We start from the raw sequence: 20,206 nt of genomic DNA on the forward strand, positions 1-20,206 counted from the left end.
GCTGATTTGCTTAATTTTGAGTGAACTTATCACATCATTAGCACACACCTCAGCATCACATTTATATACCTTTACAAGTAATTACTTTGTGGTGCAAGCAGTCTTTACACTTTTCCTGCACAATCTCACACTATCATGATGAAATTTTATGCACAAGTGTTTAAAACTAGCACTCTAAAAATGAAGTATACATTAAGGGACACATGATAAAAATCATTTCAACTTACCTGTGTTGACGTGGTGTTGTTCGACCATCTTGCCTTGGTGTTCCCAAACCTGCCTCACGATTTTTCAATTTTGCCCATGCTTCAGCAGCTTTTCTCCAGTCCATTGGCTCTGAGGTTTGTGGCGTAACTTGTGGCCTGTTGACAGTCAAATATTAATTAAAAGCTGAGAACAATCAGTAATGACTATAGCAAAAAACAGGGAAGCAAGTGAGTAGAGCTGCTTTGTAGATTACACTGTGAAAATGTTTCTACATGAATCAACAGTATCACTGATTACCGAAAAATCACTTAAGAGTATCAGTAAGTTGTTTCTTGTTACAAATGTTCATTGGCCAAGAATGGAGAACTCAAAAGTTGTACAAATAATCAACAGTTTCTTTTGTTTCAAATTAATGATTCACCAAATAAAATAAAAACTTTACCAAGAATAGCTGTGTTAATTTAATGCTAATGAATCATATTTATGGGGCTATATGAACAAGAGGATGGATGAATGAGAATGAAGAGTAAATTATGATTGCTGAAAGTGTGTTCAGAACAAAGAATTAAATAACAACACATCACTACAAAGACATCACTTTTGCACAAATAATTTGAGTTTCAGAAAGAAATTTCTGCACAATTAGATAATTTATAAATTATCTTAATGGATATCCTACATTTGATACAAATATATTACCTTACTGCCTATTAACTCAGTAAAAGTATCTCTCATTCAACTGAAAGGCCAAGTCAGTAATCAAACCTTACTGAACTTGTTACGAAAATGGACACACTGTACAACTAGAGAAAGTGAAACAGATCATTATTATTTTTACTACACTACACTTGGTTATATTGCACATGTAGGTAGAAGACTACAATATTTTTACAGAATGTGCGGAGAATTATGAATGGTGAAGTGTCATTCACATACATATTTAGAAATTATATATAATTTTTTTAAACTTTGGAATTAAAAAATTATTCCAAAAAAACTGTTGACTGACAACATGTTCCTGTGTTCCAACAGAGCATCTACTAAACACATATGCAGTTTGAAATTCAATTGTAGTCTTAGTTTTTGTTGTTAAATTTTTTTGTGGTTTAACCACACATTAGTGAGTTCTACTGCAGTACAGGTTTATTTTTAAAAACTCTAAATGTATAAAATGTGATTAATGAAACATTGGTTCCCTTTTCAAAGTAGGCCTATATTCAAAAGTGGAAAGGTCCGTAGGTCCGTTGTCATATTCTCTATGTACAGCTCTGAAAGATATTTCATGTTCTCATTCTTCAAAATTTTTTCTCTGCTAACTGAGAATTCACTGTTCTCAAATCAAACAACGATGTTTTCCTCTTTCTCTGTAAAGGTATGAAATTATTTTGTCTCACAATACTGTATCCAGATCTATGTTGCATTTCCTATAAACAGTTATGAAAGGTCTATATATTGGGAAATGTGCATTTCAATAACTTCTCTATTAACACTATATTTTGCATTCTTTTCGTTGCTCATTAATTAATTATTTTTATCAGTCTAATTTTTTTAAACTACTCAAATATATTTGAAATATACAAACCTTGGCTGTGGTGTATGTGGAGTATGAGCTGCTCTCTGAGAAGGTGTTCTATGAGATGGCGTTACAGAACCTGGATGCAAAAAGCCTCCTTGCGTGTGGGTTGGTGTCTGCTGTCCATACCTAGGTGTCTGTGTCATATGTGGAGTATGGTAGGGAGTCATAAAAGGTGTTTGTCCAGACGGAGTGTATGGCTGAAAGACACAATTTTAACAATTAATAGCATTCTCTTTTCACTGAAAAGAGGGTGATAAATTCTAATCTGTACTATAAATGCAACAGTAATTACTTGAGACTGACTTACGGTGTTTGGATAAGTATGAACATTGGCTCCATAAGTACCGCCACCAGGAGTGTGAGGATAATGTGGCGTCTGGCTTGCAACTTGAGACAGACTATGCAACATGTGTGTTGGCATATTCTGAGCAACCCTCTGTATTGCTTCTGGGTTCATGCCTGTGCAAGTAAAACACAAATAAAGAATTGTATGTACTTTGGTTTTTGAAGGTAAGATTTAGGAGAATTGAGTGCATTTTTAGTTTTAAAGAAGCTCAACTAACCAGCAATATTAATGTTTGGTGTCTGGTAAGGTGTTCTGTTGGTTGCAGCACCACGAGGTGTACTTGGTGTACCTGGCACTGGATCTCTGAAGTGTTCTTTAAACCAACGGAACAATGAACCTAGTGAATCAAAAATCTGCTGTCTAAATCGAAATCCTTCCGGAGTCACAGTCACATATTCATGTCGACATCTTGTTCTTGGTAGGTACGACAGCAAAAATTTTCCAGGATAGCTCTGTAGAAAAAGATGCAAATTACACTACTTTAAAGGATTATCAGAAATAGCCACTCCCTGAAAACACTTCATAGTTCTTTACTATATCGCTTTATAAATTTATTCTGCACACATTCATGGAACAACTGTAAGATCTGCACACAGAAACATGCTGTAGTCTTCCGTATGTTTACATAAGAAACAGTACAGGTCACACAGGCACTGAACAGCTGCAACTAATGAGTTACACTTTTGATTATATTGGAAGAGGGAGATCACTATCAATGACAAAGACCAGATTAAAGAAAAGACTAAGCAATAATTAGAAAATCTAATGAGGCAAATCGTACACATTAGAAAAAATAGCAGAGCAATTGGCATATGACAGAGGAGACAGTGGGATACTGTTAAGACATGAATTTCAAAATGTCAGTAAAGTCAGTAATCAAACAAATAATTCTGCGTAAGAACTAAAAAGTGGAACTAGTACGTATCACAGCAAACTGTCACCAACCAACATTATAGTCTCACCAACTACATAACTGATTTAACTGAGATTCCAGTGCCCACAATATATGTAAAATTAAATTTTCAATGCTTTCAATTTACACACACATAGCACATATCTACATCTGTACTCTGCAAACCATTGTGAAGTGCATGGCAGAGGGCACACCCCATTGTACTAGTTATTAGGATTTCTTCCCATTCCATTCACGTATGGTGTGCAGGAAGAATGATTGTTTAAATGTCTCTGTGTGTGCAGTAATTATTCTATTCTACACTAGTGATTTGTAGGTGATCTCTTTTGTAGACTGATTGCATTTCCTCAGTATTCTACCAATGAACCAAAGTCTACTACCTGCTTTACACACGACTGAACCGATGTGATTATTACATTTCATATCCTTACAGAGTGTTACATCCAGGTATTTGTATGAGTTGGCCAATTCCACCAGTGATTCATTGCTATTATTGTCATAGGATACTACCTTTTTTCATTTTGTGAAGTGCAATTTTACATTTCTGAACATTTAAAGCAAGTTGCCAATCTTTGCACCACTCTGAAATCTTATCTAATCTGACTGCATATTTATGCAGCTTTTGTCACATAGTACTTCATCACAGGTAACTGCATCACCTGCAAAAAGTCTGAGTTAACTATTAACATTGTCTGCAAGGTCATTAATATACATCATGAACAGCAAGGGTCCCCACACACTTTCCTGGGGCACACCTGAAGTTACTTCAACATCTGACAATGCCTCTCCATCCAACATAACATGCTAAGTCCTTCCTCCCCCCAAAAGTCCTTAATCCAGTCACAAATTTTGCTTGATGCCCCATAAGATTGTACTTTTGACAAAAATAATAATGAGCGTATAGCATTGGTGGCCGGGAGACCCCTAGCGGGGTGGTTCGGCCACCGCTCCACAAGTTCTTTAACGCCACTACGGCGACTTGCGAGTGAATGAGGATGAAAGACAGGCAGAGAAAATCCCTGACCCCGCTGGGAATCGAACCCGGGACCCCGTGCGCGGGAAGCGAGAACGCTACCACAAGACCACAAGCTGTGGACGCTTTTGACAATAAGTGCAGGTGTGACGCTGAGTAAAATAACAACAACAAAAATTCATTAATGTGACTGCTACAATATTTAACCAAAATATGGCACTCAAAATAACTACTTGGTAAAAATAGGTCAGGCACTAAAACACTAAACTGTCAAGAACTGAGTACACAGCTCCAGTATCCCAAAATTTTACCGAAAACATGTTCTACTCATTAGAAAAATACACACTTAGACTTGAGCTCATATGTTCAGCCACTCCATGTAAAAGGTGTTTTTTTTTTTTTTTTTCATACCTTGGAGGCACTGGTGAAGTAATGAATTTTAGAGGGGTTTTTCTTCTTCTCTTCCTTCAGAAGCTCTTCTGCTTTGTCCTTCAGACCTTCAGTATCTCGGTAGTACTTAAATGATAATAAGTCTCGAGCGTGTGCAGCCATTGGATTGACATAACGGGCTATGATTTCATCCAAATCTTCAAATTCTTCATTGCCAATCCAAAGTGACTGACCCAAACTAAATGCATTTTCCTTTCCTTCTTCCCTTACATCTATGTGCTGGTAGACTCCGTCAGTCACTTTCCATGTAACTGTGAGATGATCTGCACCCTATAAAGAAGGAGCCACAGACACAATGTCATAAGCACTAACACACAAATGAATGAATAGCTTTACTTCTTTGCAAAAGAATGTAACATACTTTACTTGAAGGCCGAACTATTACTTCACCCTGATCCATCTGATTCATAATTTCTTCTGCTTCCTTGAAAGAAATATTATGGAAAGAAGGATGGACAATAACACGTTTTATGTATGTTTGCCGCTGTTTCATCTTTTTAGCTTCCTCTTCTGCTTTCAGATCTTTATCTTCTGCTTCATTATCATAAAAGGGATCTTTAGGAGGCCTAATACATAAGAAAGCACCAGTGTAACAAAAAATGATGAGATATGAACAAAAGGAGAAATTTAAGAATTTAATTAAATTAAAAATGCATATGTCAAATGAGACTAACCCCAATATGGACTAATAAACAATTAACACTGAAGCCACATCAACTAATGTCAAACACAACAAGATCAAGGTAATGTATTTTAAAGTGAACTGCATAAAACAATTTTATGAGAACAGCAGCTTACCTCCATTCATGATTTTTGTCAGCAAGGTCAGAGCTTTTCGATGTACATTCCACAGAAAATCGCTCCACATCAATTTTAATTACCCGGCAATGTATGGTTTGTCCTCTTGTAACTCGCTCTTCTGGATTGCTCACATGCTTATCAGAGAGATTTTTAATGTGAACATAACCAGAAATACCATTGTCTAATCGTAATCTTACTCCTGTGGCTTGGCCAGGGCAACCTCCAGCATCAAAGTGATTCCACACCTAGAAGAATAAGTCATGATTTTTTGTGGAAACAGTACCAGTGATAAAAAAGTGAATGTAGAAAGAATGAAGAGAAGAAGAAAAGGAAGACAGAAGGAAGGGGGTCATTGTACATCACCACTAACTACTCCAGCATACCCAAACATTTATGGCTCTGCTAATGCAGCATTTATTGTATCTGTATTATAAAAAGAAAATTTGTTTAGTTTAAATTTACAATGGGGCAGAATGGTCAACATGTATGTATCTTTAGGAGATGAAATTACAAATATTGTGGACAGACACATTTAAACACAGAAAAAACTGACTAGGTTTTTCAACTGTTGCTTCCTTCCCCATGGAGGAAAGAGGTATCAGTTGTAAACAAAATATGTGTTCCTGCATTTCTTTAAGCTTACAACATTTGGGTCAGTATATGTCTGCGAAAAGAGTGGAATAGGACAAAGGTGCATTGACCAAGTCTTGCACTTGGGTCTTCTACAGAATTATGACTCATCTGGCAAGGGACTAAGAGTACGTGTCATATGAAAATAGGACAAGCATATTTCATACATGTATAGTATGCCAGATTACCACTTTGATTTGGGTGGTAATGGTTGTAAGTAAAATAGTCCTCATTTTTGGGAAGGATAATAAATACCCAAATCCCTGGCAAAAGATATGGTAAGCTGTTCATCTGCGGTGGTAATGAGTGTCGATAGGGTGTTCCTTTTGCAGATGGTTATGGAGAGTGATGGGGTTAGAGAATTTGGGGGAATGTAAGGACATGGTATGGAAGATCTGTTTGTGCATTAGGTTTGGAGGGTAATACCTGTCTGTGAAATATAAGGACAGAGTTTGCTTATAACTACCTGGGTGGTCGAAAGTATGAGACACACATTTAATTTGGAATTAATGGTTGCTGTAAAAAGTTGGGTACTGTTGATGGTAATGCAGTTGGTAAGGACACACTTTCAAAAAGCTATCAGGGGGGAGGAGGAGGAGGAGGAGGAGGAGGAGCTCAAAAGTTCAGGAAGGTGGCTCAGATTTGATAAGGTCCAGTTGAGGTGGATGGGAAAGAACAGAAGATGCTGAGGCTGTGGGGAATAAGGATAACATGTCTTGGTGTTATGTCTAATAATGAAGGTTAACCACCTAAGGAGTTTAGGAGTTTCCTGTACATGGGTGGCATATGACAGTCCATGCCAGTGCTCATGGTTGTGTCGTACACCTTCCCTTGAGAGGAGAACAGTTATACCTGGGGATGAAATTCGTTAGATGTGTAAGTAGGGACAGGAAACAATGGTTTTATTTTACGGGTGAATTCAGTGTTAATTTTTTCCAGTTTTGGTGGTTTTTTTTCCCTGATTCATTGTTACTTTATGCCAGATTCACTGGTACTTTTTGCTGGGTTCCTTGTTACTTTTTCCAAATTTGTCGTCATTTTTGCCATATTCATTATTTTTTTGCCACATTCAGTGAAATTATTTTTACCTGAATTTTTTGCGAAATTTGGTGTTGCTTGTTTTACCAAATTTGGTGTTGTTATTTCATTTTTTTTTGTTGCAAAATTCAGTATTTTCTTTGCCAAATATGATGATCTTTTTTTGGCAAATTCCCCATTGTTTATTGCCAAATTCTGCATTTTTGCTCAATGTGATGTTTTCCTGCCAAATTCAGTGTTGTGTGTGAGCCAAATTCACTGTTGCTTCTTACCAATTTTGGTACTTTTGCCAAATTCAGTAATTTTTTCCCTGCCAAAAAGTATTCTATATTCTGCACATCTGTAGCTGTTGAGGGACATGACGTTAAGAAGAATATTGCTGACAGCTGGTGAAATTGTTGTTTTATTAACGTACAGCCAGTTTTGCAGCCTGAAGTCGCATCATCCGGTGCAACACCTGCAAAGACGATATCATAAGGCAGAACAATCGAAGATGCTTTGCGATTTCTTGCAAATCTGGTGTTTTCTTAGCCAAATTTGGTGTTTTTGACAAATTTGTTTTTTCATGCATACACTGTTTTTTCCCCATTTTTTGATGTTGTTTTTGCCAAAACAGGTCCTTTTGCCCAAATATAGTGCCACTTTCATCAACACATCAAAGTTCATTATGTGTGAAATGAACTGTTATTTTAAGATTATACATAAACATCAGCCTTCGAGAGATTAGAGGTCAAAATGGAATTTTAGCATACATTAACCATCAGTTAAGAATATTAGTAAACTGCCGTCCTCAGAATAATAAGATTTCTGAATAGCAAAATTCCAGATGTACCGAATCTCATAAAATATCTGATTTTGCATTAAATAGCCGATTTTGCGATACTGCCCCAGAAACTGCTAATTTCATGTTATTTTTCATGCTATCACTTCTGAAAAATTTTCTTTTACCTCTATATACAGAATGAGACAGTGAGTTTGAGTCACAAGGATGTTGTAGTATTTATAGTGGTAAGACAATGGGTGCATCGTGCATGCCTGGCCAAATAGTGCTTCACAAGCACTCCTATCATGCACCTGACTAGCGCTCCAAACAAAGGGGTGAGTGGGGCTGAAGGGTGAGGAGGATGAGGAAAAGATTGCAGCCAAATGCCACTAGCACAAGGTAGTGGGCTTGTCACAGTTTGCTATCAATAGTGTATGTGTTAAATTAGATTTACATTCTGAGTTAGGAATACCATGGCATCTACACATATGGTGTCTACACATGTGAATGGAATTCTTGTTACTTTTTGTATAGTTCAAAAGTCATGCAACATGCTTAAAATGCCACTGCACTATCATGAGCCATACAAACTTTCACTGTAACATTGTTACAATGCCAACCACACAGACGGTAAGATTCACTTCCCTTCAGATGAATGAGTGTGATTGCTAGCTACACTGGAGGCTGTCATTAGGAAAAAAACTGAGTTAAGGGTAAATTGTGCAATGACAAAATCTTTTATGGTTGACGTCACCAATTATTTGAATTCATTAAGTCTTTTAACGCAAGGAGTGGATCGTTTGGTAATAGATATGGCAGACATGATTGGTGTTATCAAACCAAAATAAATCCTATAGAAAAACCAGCTTCAAGTTCATGACATGGAACACTTCCTTAAACTTAAGGTAGCCATCTGTGTAGCAGACATGACTGATTGTTTCAATAACTGAAACATTTCATCATGAATTTTCAAAAATATTCCAAGATATTGCACGACTCAAGACAGATTTCAATTTATTTGTCACACTATTCTTCCTTTTGATTGTAAATGTATCTTATTACTTTTATCTTGAGCAGATAGACATCCACTGATAAAATGTTTAAAAGAAACACTATTGATAAAATCCTGCTTATAGAAGTATGCTGCCATATTCTGTGGAATAGTCGCACTGTGTTGCAAACATATCTTCCTAAGTTTTCTGTTTATGCAGCCTCACTCACACACCCGCTCGGAACAGCACAGTGGTGGGAGGATGCTAGAGCACCGGCTGCGCTCACAGAGCGCGAGTGCGAATCCTGGCCAGGCCTGGTATAAAGAGCTTTTGTCAACAGTAACAAGACAGATCCAGGTGGCAATGGGAAGTCAATGGTTGAAAGATACTTAAGGAATAGTCTGTGTCACTGATATGGGAAACAAGGCTGTGGGTAATGGGCTGAAGGTGTTGGTCAACAAGATCTGAGATTTTTTCCACATAAGCACAGAAAGCATGTAGAAAGAGTGTGTGAGTGTGTGTGTATGTGTGTGTGATGGGGAGGCTGTGGGGTGGAGAGGGAGAGAAGTTCTGCTGGGACAGATCTAAGGATTTGGCTGAAAGAATCAGAAAGTTGGAGGATCACTACATAACATGGTAGCATGCAAATTTCAGTGAAAATTGAAATTCCTACATTATGATTGTTCCGTCACCTTCATTTGGAGCTATCTTCCTGGATTTGGAAATTTTATGCCAAAAGAATGTGGCTTAAGTTTGTTTGGTTTTCTTGGTGGTCAACGATATTCTACACAGAAAGACAAGTACTTTAAGTCCAAATTCAAGGGTAGAAGTGAGTTAAAAATGTGAACATCCCATATCCAGAGTCATATACAGCCTTTTAAAGTTTTGGTTACTTGACAGCCAACAGCTGTTAAGTACTTGGAAAAATGTATTATTAAAGATAAGCTGTTAATAATAAACATATCTATCTACCGATTTTGGTCATAGCCCACCATCACAGGATGTAAGGCAAAAATTGATCAGGTAATGGCATATTTCATGTTCCTTTTAGGCTCATACAACAAAGTTGATGCAGCTTGTGGACTTTCACTATGTGACCTTTGATGTATGATGTCCTAAAGAACAGACACGACGCATTCATATAACTGACACACCTCAACGGACTATGAGTCCACAACCATCAATGCAGATGCAAATTTACATTCAACCTTCAGCGAGAATCTAAAATTAGTGACCATGGAGAACATGGACATGGACTGTGGATAAGTGGTGGCACTAGGTGGGATTGTGAGTTGGCTAAGGAGTGTGCTGAAACATTCAGTGAATTTGAACTGTGACCTGGTGGTGAATTGGTTAATGCAACTGCCTAGAAAGCAAATAGGAGATCCCAGGTTTGTGTCCCAGTCTGGCACAAATTTTCACTTATCACCACTGATGCTGCATGAAGTCCCGATGCAGCTGATATCATCAGTTCTTTCCCTTCCCTTTCTCCCTCCACCATCTTCAGTTTACATAATATGTATCACAGCTGTGGATTCTATGTGGTGTCTGTTCTTTTGGGCATGTCTGAAAGAACATACACCACACATCCATATAATTTATAATAAACAACTGATGGTTAATAATGCATTTGTTCAAAAACATATGTGGTTGTTTCAAGGGGTGCTACATCTTTACCAGATACCATCAGAATTATGTCAACAAAAGAATCGAATGACAATTACTGCCATTTATTTTCTTACATTTTCTAATATAACGAAAGGGTCAGTAATAAAAATACGTAGAAACTGGGACTTTTATATCCATATGACTACACTGCAGTTAACACTTATGTGCCTGGCAGAGGTTTATTGAACCACCTTCAAACTATTTCTTTACAGTTACACTTTTGAACAGCACACGAGAAACATGAACACTTTAATTTTCCCATGCAAGCTCTGATTGCTCTTAGTTTCTTATAATGATCATTTCTCCCTTTGTTGATGGGTGCCAGTTGTACCAAAAAAAATTTTAATTCCAAAATGTTTCACATTTATTCCTGAAAAGCAAATTTTTCCTTAAAGTGGGATTGCTTAAAACCAATTTTCAATAACACAGCTCTTATGGCAGCTACTTCTCAAAATGGACACCACAATTGTTGAGGCATTTATTGTAATGGTGCATTATCAATTGTATGCCCAGAATATGCCATCAATGTCCAGAGCCACGAAGTCAATTCATTCTGTGCCTCACTGTCGTTGCAGAAACTTTTTCCTGCCAGAAAATGCTTCACAAGATGGAAGAGATGAAAATCACTTGGGGCACGGTCAGGACTGCAGGGTGGATAGTCTATGATCTCCAAACTGATTCAATTCATTTTATGTGGTGTTGGCTGTATGGGGTCTTGCATTTTCATGCAAAAGTGTAATTGTCTGACAATACCGATCAGCATTTATGGTCTCCCTTTGTGGCAAAAACTTGCACAGGAGCATACCACGTCAATCGCAGAAGACAGTGCATATACTTTTTCTGACAGAGGCAGACCTTGAATTTGGTCTTCACAGGTGCAACACTATGCCGCCATGCATGGGTTGTTGTTTTGTTTATGTGGTGGCTTACAACACCCATGTTTCATACCCAGTGACAACATGGTTGAGACACTTGTTACCTTTCTGCGCATACTGCTTTAGGAATGTCAATGCTGTGACCAGACTTTGATTTTGTGCGATTTGTTACATGCATTGGCACCCACCTTGCACACACTTTATGAAAATCAATGAGAGAGAAATTCATGTAACAAATTGATGAGAAAGTTCTGAAACTGTGAAGCACTTGTTCTGGAAAATTGCTTATCACACACTTTCTGCCCATTCCAGTGTCACCAGGGTGGTCGGCCACTATGGTCTTTGGCATGAATATTGGTTTGTTCTTCAGCAAATTGCCTGCAGTATCATCTGACCATACTGTCACTCAATATCGTGTCTATACACATGGCAAAATTGGCGATGGATTGCTGCTGGAAATTTCTTCTGAGTGTGCAAAAACTGGATAACTACATGAGACTCACAGTTGGTGAGAGACATTATCAGAGCAGGCATTTTATCCTAGCACTGTGCAGTAACCACTGCTGTCACAAGACAAACTGCACTGCATTATTACTACATACCTCCTATCTACAAACATGTGCATTCCTATCCGATTACTCATGCCATTTCTGGACATGATCAGAACTTATTTTCTGGATGTACCTCGTACATTTAGTCTCAATTGGTTTCAAAGTTCTTGAGCACACTCCCCAAAGCAATCAGCCTCATTCATGTGTTTGTCTAGTTCCACTAGAGGACATTTACCAGAATGGACAGCAATTTTGTATGGCTACAGTGTCTGTTTTCTGTGTGGGGCAATGAATATATCCAGATGCCAATTTTTTGCTGGCTGGATCTGGCAGGAGACATGTAATCAATAGAGTGGGAGTTACTTTGAAAATGGAAAATAAATTAGGCTGCTCTGCAAAGTTATACAAGTTCCCCATGTATGTCTTTTTTTTATTTTATCTTCCTCCACACAATTCCCATTCCCCAGAACATACAAATTAATAGTCACCAGTTGCAGCACATTCACAGTGATAGAGAAAGTATTTATTTTATTTTAAATCCAGCCACACACCACAAATGTTCATATATTATTAATTTAATTTCCTCAAAGTCTCAACTTATGCATTGCAATGCGTGTTCACGGTACTCAAAATTGTAACTTTATGACGGTGACTGTTGACTGAAATTAGTAAGCTGATTTATAAACATTTGTTGCCCATGACTGGATTTACAATAAAAACAAACAAATTAATAGCTTCCCAGGAAAATAACAGAAACAATACAGTTATCCGAAGAGATTTATCTGTTGTTTATTGTCTTTCGTGTGTGAAACAACAGCAGAAGGTGAATTAACACAAACAGACTCTTTGGAGTGCTCATAATGAAAACGAAAATAAAACACAAGACTACTAACATTTACTTACAAAAATATTTTGAAAAAAAAAAAAAAAATCTGGAAAGAACAGAGAACTAAAGATAATACGATAAGACCAAAAAATAAACTAAAGATCATACGATAAGACCAAAAAATAAGGATGATCAGTTCATTTCAAATATAGTGATGTTTATGGGAATAGCTACAACCTCAAAAGGGACAATGAATAAATATGTGAGGAGATTCCTGTGGTTATGAAGAGCTGAAAGCTAATTTCAAGAGTTCCTGAAAATGTACATGGACTAGCACACCTGCTTCTGCAACAGCTGTAAAGAGTCTTAACAGTTTGATGCATTTACATATGTATCCTTATGTATTTCATTTGACATCACAGTCAATATTAATCTTTTACAGGCAATTGTAATATAACTAACTGTCACCTCTCAGTGGATGCCACAGAACAAAACATCAAAACACGCCACAATGCTTTCCAAATGGTGGCATTCACCAGACTGACAACGGAACAGGTCAGAAGACACTGTCACACATTAAGCTTTCTTTGGAACAAGGTTTAGACATTAACAGTGAGTGGATACCTACATACATTAAAAGTTAACCTATTGTCGCAGCACATACTCATGTTACAGAATTAACTTTAGGGCTTTTGTGTCTGCTTTTTATTGCTTGCTTTGTTTTTGTGACACACTACAAAGAATGCATAAGGACTTCATGTGTTTTCTGATGCAGTTTCCCCATGAAAAATATCAAATATGTGAAAGTGAAAAATAATTTAGATTTTACCATACCTGGATAAAGAAAAATCCTACATTATGCATTTGAACACAAATAGATAAAACATGTTTTTACAATGAAAGCTGTTTCAACACTGAAGACGTAAGCTCTACCGAAGGAGAATAACAAACTTTTTTTTATATTATTTGTTAATTAGGATGTAATAAAATGCAGATAATAAAGCAAATAGGTGCTGAGTAGTGCCTACAAAATACTGTTTGATGTGTTTGTTCCTCTTTCCTGTCAGGTGGATGGTCCCTCATAATCCATTAAATTTCTGGCAAGCAGCTGTACAAATTTCATTGCTGCTGTTCATAACCTAGTCTTTATCATTCTGTACTGGGCTGAGTGATTAGACATTAACTGGAGTTACGACCCGTATGATGATACTACCAAACACTTACAGTATAAAAGTCGTTGGATAGCGATATGCACATATACATACGGCAGTAATACTGTGCACACACAGTATTAAACGACAGAGCATTGGCAGTGCTCTCATTTGTACTAACATGATTCATGTGAAAAGGTTTCCAATGTGATTATGGCTGCATGGTGGGAATTAATAGATTTCAAATGCAGAATAGCGTTTAGAGTTAAGAGGCTTGGGACATTCCATTTCAGAAGTAATTAAGAAATTCAATATTCTGAGATCGACAGTGTCAGAAGAGTGCTGAGAGTACCACATTTCAGGCATTACCTCTCACCACAGACAATGCAGTGGCTGACAGCCTTCACTTCATGATCGAGAGCAGCGGCATTTGTGTAAAGTTGTCAATGATAACAGACAAGTAACACCTGCAGAAATTGATGTGGAATGTATGAAAAACATATCAGTTAGGACAGTGCAGTGAAATATGGCTTTAACGGGCTATGGGAGCACATGACTGATGTGAGTGATTTTGCCTACAGCACCTCTCCTGAGCTCATGACCACACTGGTTGGACCCTAGATGACTTGAAAACTGTGGCCTCATCAGATGAATCCTGATTTCAGTTGATAAGAGCTGATGGTAGCATTCGAGTGTGGTGCATACTCCAAGAAGCCCAAGTTGTCAATAGGGCACTGTGAAAGCTGGTGGTGGCTCAATAATAGTATGGGCTGTTTTTACATGGTATGGGCCAGATCCTCTGGTACAAACTAACCAATCACTGACAGGAAATTGTAATGTCTGGCTTCTTGGAAACCACTTGCAGCCATTCATGGGCTACATGTTCCCAAACAACGTTGGAATTTTTAAGCATGACAATGCGCCATATCCTTGGGTCACTACTGTTCATGATTGGTTTGAAGAACATTCTGGAAAATTTGAGCAAATAATTTTGCCACCAAAACTGCTCGACATGAATGCCATTGGACATTTATGGGACATAACTGAGAGGTCAGTTTGTGCACAAAATCTTACACATGTAACATTTTCTCAATTATGGATGGCTGTAGAGGCACCACAGTTCAATATTTCTGCAGGAGACTTCCAACGACTTGTTGATTCCATGCCACGTAGAGTTGCTGCACTACATCGGGCAAAAAGAGGTCCAACATGTATTAGGAGGTATCCCATGATTTTTGTCACTTTAGTGTGTAATGGTACCACTCTGTCATGTTCCTTGGCAGTCCAATGATGTCAAGTGCAAATTGAGTTTAACACACAGATTCTGTATCTGTACCCACATTACCTCTGAAAGTTCCGGAAAATCATTCTTCAAACAGAAAGGGCACTGCCAGAGTCCAGTTTCATCATTACGTACTGGGTTTGCTTGGTCCAACTGGTCTCCTTGAGGTTTCCTGTGCGTAATGCCTGAAAAATGTAAGTAAACAAACTCTCTTCATGGAACACAAAATTGGTAAATATTAATTAATAGCGGAAGTTCAAATCATGTAAATGATGAAACTGATATACCAAAATTGGCAATGCAGTACACAGTAGTAACATAAAGAATAGTATTCATTTTCCAAAAATAAGGACTAAAAATGCAACAGTTGATAATATGTAATTTCATAAATATATGACCAAACTACAAATTAATGTACCTCTCTCTAGTTATTGTATTACAAGAGGGTACCCAAACAAAACCGGAGTTATTTTTTAAAAGCTGTATATTTTCAAATCGTTACAAAGCAATCTTACCCCTTCAAAATACTCTCCATTACAACCAATACATTTGTCACATTGGTGCTTCCACTGTTCGAAACATTCTTTGAAGTCATTTTTAGAAATGGCTTACAGTTTCTCACTCTTTTTTTTTCTAGACTTCCTTAATGCTGTCAAACCAGTGTCCTTTCATGCCCCTTTTAATGCATGGAAATAAGAAAAAGTCGTATGGTGCCAGGTCAGTCGAGTAAGGCATATGGGGGCAGCAGAACCATGCCATTTTTAGCCAAAAGCTGTTTAACAGAAATGGCTGTGTGTGTGTGTGTGTGTGTGCGCGTGTGTAGGGGGGGGGGGGGGAAGGGGATGCAGGTGCATTGTCGAGGTGGAAGAACCAGTCTCCTGTCTGCCAAAAATAGGGTCTTTTTGATGAACACTGGGCATCAAAAAAGCAAATCAGCATTATTTTTATGTTTGATTTGACTTGACGACATTTTTTTGGATGGGGTGACAATGTCTTCCATTACTTGAATGGTGCTTTGTTTCTGGGCCGTAACCATAGCACCATGATTTGTCACCAGTAATAACCTTTGATAGAAAATCTGGATCAGTTTCAAGCCTTTGTTTCAAAGGACAATGTGTTTCAACTTGATGTTCCTTTTAATTGTCAGTCAGAATTCAAGGAACAAACTTGGTAGCAACACTTTTCATTTCCAAATCTTCCATTAAAATTTGCTGAGCCATGCTCCAAGATAACCCACTATTCCCTGACAGCAGATCAACTGTCTGTGAGCACAAGCTCTCAAATTTTTTCAATATGCTCATCGATTCGGGCAGTTGACGGATGTCCAGAACGACGTCTGTCATTAACTGACACATCGCCATTTTTAAATCGAGCAAACCACTACTACATTTGAGTTTTATCTATAATGTTATCCTGGTAAGCTGTTTTCAACAATCAAATAGTTCTAGCAGCATTTTTACCAAGCAGAAAACGAAATTTCACAGTTGCACGTTGTTCGCATAAACTTACCATCATAAACAATGAAACAAAAACAAAACAGAGGTAGCAAAAACAATAACTGCAGGTGAATAGAACAAGCAAGGTCGAAAACACAGGCAGCACTGAACTGGCAATGAGTTGTGCTATACACGCCTAGTGGCAGAAATGCATACTACACAAACTCCGCCCATGACAATATTATTCTGGTTTTCTTTTTGGGTACCCTCTCACATGTAATACATGGATATTTGCCAATAAATCCTATGGTCATAATAAGGATAAGGAAACCCAGAAGCTATATATCAGAATGTTTCGAGTTTCTTGTATGGAAATGGTCAAAACATCTTACTGCTGCTTAATTTCCTTATAGTTCCTAAACAATTATGCAAAATATAACAACATAATTTTTTTATCTTTTCTCTTGTTCATGTATATCAAAATTTATGCAAAACTGGCTTTTACAGTTGCTCAATTTGTCATTAAAGAATAAGTGTACTGTTAAATGAGTGGAGAAACTATGGCTCAGAGCACAATGGGACTTAACATCTGAAGTCATCAGTCCCCTAGAACTTAGAACTACTTAAACCTAACTAACCTAACGACATCACACACATCCGTGCCTGAGGCAGGATTCGAACCTGCGACCGTAGCGGTCGCGCAGTTCATGACTGAAGCGCCTAGAACCGCTCGGCCACACCGGCTGGCATGGAGAAACTATCAATGTGGCATTAGCATGATTGTTAATAATCAGTTGGACATGATATTCTTTTTCAACTGTTTTTGCAGAATAAATATCTCACTAACACAGCCATTACTCCAGTATGTAACCCATTAACAAAAAATAAGGATCAACTATGCTGTCATTTCACCTACTGGCTAATTCAATAAGAGGAAATGCTTTTAACTAATTCACTTTTATGCCAAACTCCATAAATGTGTTGATTCATTATAGTTCATATGCAGGTGGAGCTCAAGGAAGCAATACAAAATCAAACATTTTCGGAAGAATACAATCAATGCCAAATACTCCGTCTTGATGAAGTTTTGAGTTTAAGAAAGAAATTTAAAGAAGATGGTGGATATCATACCTCAGCTTTCCAACTCGCATTATTTGTCAGGGCACAGTGATATCATACAAGCATGACTTAACAAATATGTCTGCAACTTTAAATAGGCAGTGCTATAATATTCAGTACCTTGTATATGAGACTGATAACCAACAGCTCAATACTTCACCTACATATATTGGATGGCTACTGTATTTTCAGTATCACCATTTGTATAACAAAGAATATCACTTAACAGGTTTTCATTGGTATGGGCCCACTTGTATCTATACCGATGTCCTTCAAGTAACTTCATTTGTTTGGAAATACACTTAAAAATAAAAATTTGTAGATGCAACACATGTACTATTGTCTGTATTTTAAAAAGACTCTCCGCAAGGCAACTGATGTGTGCAGATGGATCAACAGAAATCTAATGACATCAAATAGTAATCATGTCTTCCTCATCACTGTCAGTGCTACCTAGCAGACAAAACTGTGTTTGATGTGTCTGTGTTTATATAAACAGAAGTGATACTCAGTTAATGACTGCTGAAATTTTATATGTAACTGAATTTTAAATAATCCTATCTGTTCGACATGTTAGAGACATTGAACACTTCAGTAAGCATCCAATATGGTCAACATACTTCTCGGTTTACACTGCTTTAGCTAATCTCATCATGCACCTCAAAAAGAGTCTTCTGAGGGAATTAATTACAAAACTGCCCAATAAATTTCTCAGCAATGCCTAGCACTTGTGCCATCACTAAACATAACAGATTTTGAAAAGCCCCTTAACATATCTGGTTTATCATTGACTAAGTGCAAGAATAAGCAGAGAAAATGCACACTTTAATGCAGTATGTTACATGGGTAAGACACAAATCATGCACCAGTTTCTCTGGTAAAATATAATAAACAGACAATCTCACTAAAGAGACAGAAAATAAACACATTGAATTAGTACCATAAAACATAGCACTATCAGTACATAAGCTTTTAGTAGCCAGACAGGGGTGTTTAACATGCTACATACATATTTGTTAACATTACCACTTTTAAAGCTTGCATCAATTATTTGTCACATGCATCTGCACAAGAAACATACTGACCCCACCACTTAGGGGCAAAATGTCATACCAGTAATTTACTCATGCACTAAAATTTCATTAGTGCTTGTACAGTCCATGTGCTAGTGCTTACTAAGCAATTTTATTTTGTAAAGTCAGAGGAAACACTTACCTATAACAGTCGCAAGTACCATTTTTCCAATGAAGAATGTTTCTGGTGTTTCCTTAGTCAGCATATTAAACAGTTCTTCAGGATTAGGTGATGTATATGGGCTTCGTAAGTCCTTATATCTATGATTGAGTTCTGCCCTGATATCATATAAGGTAATACTCTTGTTACCAAAGCCCTAAAAAGCAACAGACATTACATTATAATACTGCAGTGCAAATGCAAGTATTTAACTATTAATGTCAAATTTAATCAAATGATGGAGCAAAATTTCCACCCAAAAAATATCAGTCATAATCTAATCATGGTGCTTCTCTCATGGCCCCTCGCTAGAATGAAAGCAAAGATTTTCATACTTCTTTGTTGTGAACACTGAAGAAAGGTTCGAAGCTGGTGCAAAATATCCATTCTTATAACACACAAACATTTCTGCTGTTGTTATGTACGGAAGACAGTATGGTATCATGAGACAAGAACATGTAATTGAATACATGTGATTTTGATGATAACAGGAAAATGGTTCAAATGGCTCTGAGCACTATGGGACTTAACATCTGTTGTCATCAGTCCCCTAGAACTTAGAGCTACTTAAACCTAACTAACCTAACGACATCACACACATCCGTGCCCGAGGCAGGATTCGAACCTGCGACCGTCGCGGTCACGCGGTTCCAGACTGAAGCGCCTAGAACCGCACGGCCATACGATGATAATAGGAGATTAAGAATGAGTCTGCTGATTTGTAGGGACTGAATCCAATTCTGAAATACACAGTGTCACTTATGGCCTGTTCTGTTATTTTTCTAGGATAAGGGTGCATCAAGAAGTGATCAAGTATGAATCACGATTACCAATAGTGACTTTCTGTGAATAGGGATGTCATGTGCAAAAGCTGCTCGATCTTCCATCATTTTATTGCCACCAGTTAATTTTTCAACATCTTGATGCAAATTTGCATTGTTCTTCATGCTTGACACATCAAAAATACATATACCTGTCTCTCAAGTTCTTCAGCAAATGCATCAAGATCAAGATCTTTTAATCTTTCTGGAGACTCTAGAATTTCTTCCAAAGCACCAGCAGGATTAGGATCTTCATCATCATATTCTAGGGCATCTACAGCCATTTTCCGTGCCCATTCATATGTTTCGGGATGTACTCTTGAGCCATCAAGGACTTCTACATACGCTTCAGTGCTGAAAAAAATAACAGATTTACAAATACCAAATGTATCACAAGTATATCTCCAATTCAACAACAAACAATATATATCTGTACACAACTATAAGATTACAATCAAGCAACTGAACCATCCCTTAACTTCATCTTCACAGTATAACTTTTTTTAACTCAAGCAGGAGTGCATTTCCAGAAATGTTGATAATAGAGTTAATGAG

At 37.4% G+C, this 20,206-nt stretch overlaps 1 protein-coding gene across 1 annotated transcript in view; it reads right to left on the minus strand.

Moving 5' to 3' along the window:
* The window catches only part of LOC126191473 (transcription elongation factor SPT6), a 169,841-nt gene that overhangs the window by 16,283 nt on the left and 133,352 nt on the right, over nucleotides 1–20,206 (minus strand). The window contains exons 20-29 of the mRNA XM_049932355.1: nucleotides 19,804–20,005; nucleotides 18,813–18,987; nucleotides 15,106–15,227; nucleotides 5,264–5,511; nucleotides 4,827–5,031; nucleotides 4,427–4,735; nucleotides 2,347–2,581; nucleotides 2,091–2,242; nucleotides 1,790–1,980; nucleotides 228–362 (exon numbers count right to left, since the gene is read on the minus strand). Of these exons, the coding sequence (XP_049788312.1) occupies nucleotides 228–362; nucleotides 1,790–1,980; nucleotides 2,091–2,242; nucleotides 2,347–2,581; nucleotides 4,427–4,735; nucleotides 4,827–5,031; nucleotides 5,264–5,511; nucleotides 15,106–15,227; nucleotides 18,813–18,987; nucleotides 19,804–20,005 (1,974 nt within the window). The remainder of the gene's footprint in view (nucleotides 1–227; nucleotides 363–1,789; nucleotides 1,981–2,090; nucleotides 2,243–2,346; nucleotides 2,582–4,426; nucleotides 4,736–4,826; nucleotides 5,032–5,263; nucleotides 5,512–15,105; nucleotides 15,228–18,812; nucleotides 18,988–19,803; nucleotides 20,006–20,206) is intronic.

Source organism: Schistocerca cancellata, chromosome 1 (genome assembly GCF_023864275.1).
Source record: "Schistocerca cancellata isolate TAMUIC-IGC-003103 chromosome 1, iqSchCanc2.1, whole genome shotgun sequence".
NCBI lineage: Eukaryota > Metazoa > Arthropoda > Insecta > Orthoptera > Acrididae > Schistocerca > Schistocerca cancellata.